We start from the raw sequence: 790 nt of genomic DNA on the forward strand, positions 1-790 counted from the left end.
TAAGTTCAGTGATTATTTATTGCAATTTTACAGTTAGTTGGAGAAGAGACTACTACAACACTGCAAAGTTCTCAGACGGAGTCGGGTTATACGGGACTCGTCCGATGCTGTCGTCATTGACAAATGGTTGGAGGAGTCCTACGGAGACACAATGCAAAGCGGCATTGAAACAACTTGCTGGGATGTAATGGCGCTCTTTTTTGTTCAAGTCTTGACAACAGTTAAATAAAACTCTGGCACTCTACTTCATTTGACAGTGATCAGTTTCTCCAACTTCACAAAGAAACGAAGTCTTGCTTTAGGCAACGTACCATGTTGAATTGTTGAAGAATTTTACACGCGCTGTACTAATTGCGACGAAGCAAAACCCACAACAGATAACACTTTTTGTTCAAAGAATTGAATTGTAGGGCAAAACAGGCCTGATTAATTTCAAACGGCAGAAGAGCACGATCAACAATGTCCTTAGTTCGTTCGGTTTACGCCAATTTCGTTCCAGGTGCTTGTGCATTCTGATATGAAGACTTAATTCAGTGTATTACCAGTCACACATACACAGAGGAACTTTCATACAGACCTTCAAGCTGTACCATATCCAAGTTTATACCCGTTTCAATAAGGGACAGTGCTCTACGAAACCAGTACCCGTGTAGTCCCATATAAAACCAATGGCAACCTTCCCTCTGTTATCAGCACTGAAAGCGCACGACCTGTCTCCTCACAGAAGATTCACCGATCAAGACCACCTTGGGTTTGTTTGGTCGTCCATTCTGCCGTTTCGACGTAACTT

The 790-nt window shown here is 42.4% G+C and overlaps 1 protein-coding gene across 1 annotated transcript in view; it reads right to left on the minus strand.

The window, feature by feature from the left end:
• The window catches only part of LOC138020171 (uncharacterized), an 11,442-nt gene continuing 10,652 nt past the window's right edge, over positions 1 to 790 (minus strand). Inside the window, exon 11 of the mRNA XM_068867196.1 lies at positions 1 to 790. This exon is cut by the window's right edge and continues 423 nt beyond it. Within this exon, the coding sequence (XP_068723297.1) occupies positions 737 to 790 (54 nt within the window). The 3' untranslated portion in view covers positions 1 to 736.

Source organism: Montipora capricornis, chromosome 10 (assembly GCF_036669925.1).
Source record: "Montipora capricornis isolate CH-2021 chromosome 10, ASM3666992v2, whole genome shotgun sequence".
In the NCBI taxonomy this organism is placed as follows: Eukaryota; Metazoa; Cnidaria; class Anthozoa; order Scleractinia; family Acroporidae; genus Montipora; species Montipora capricornis.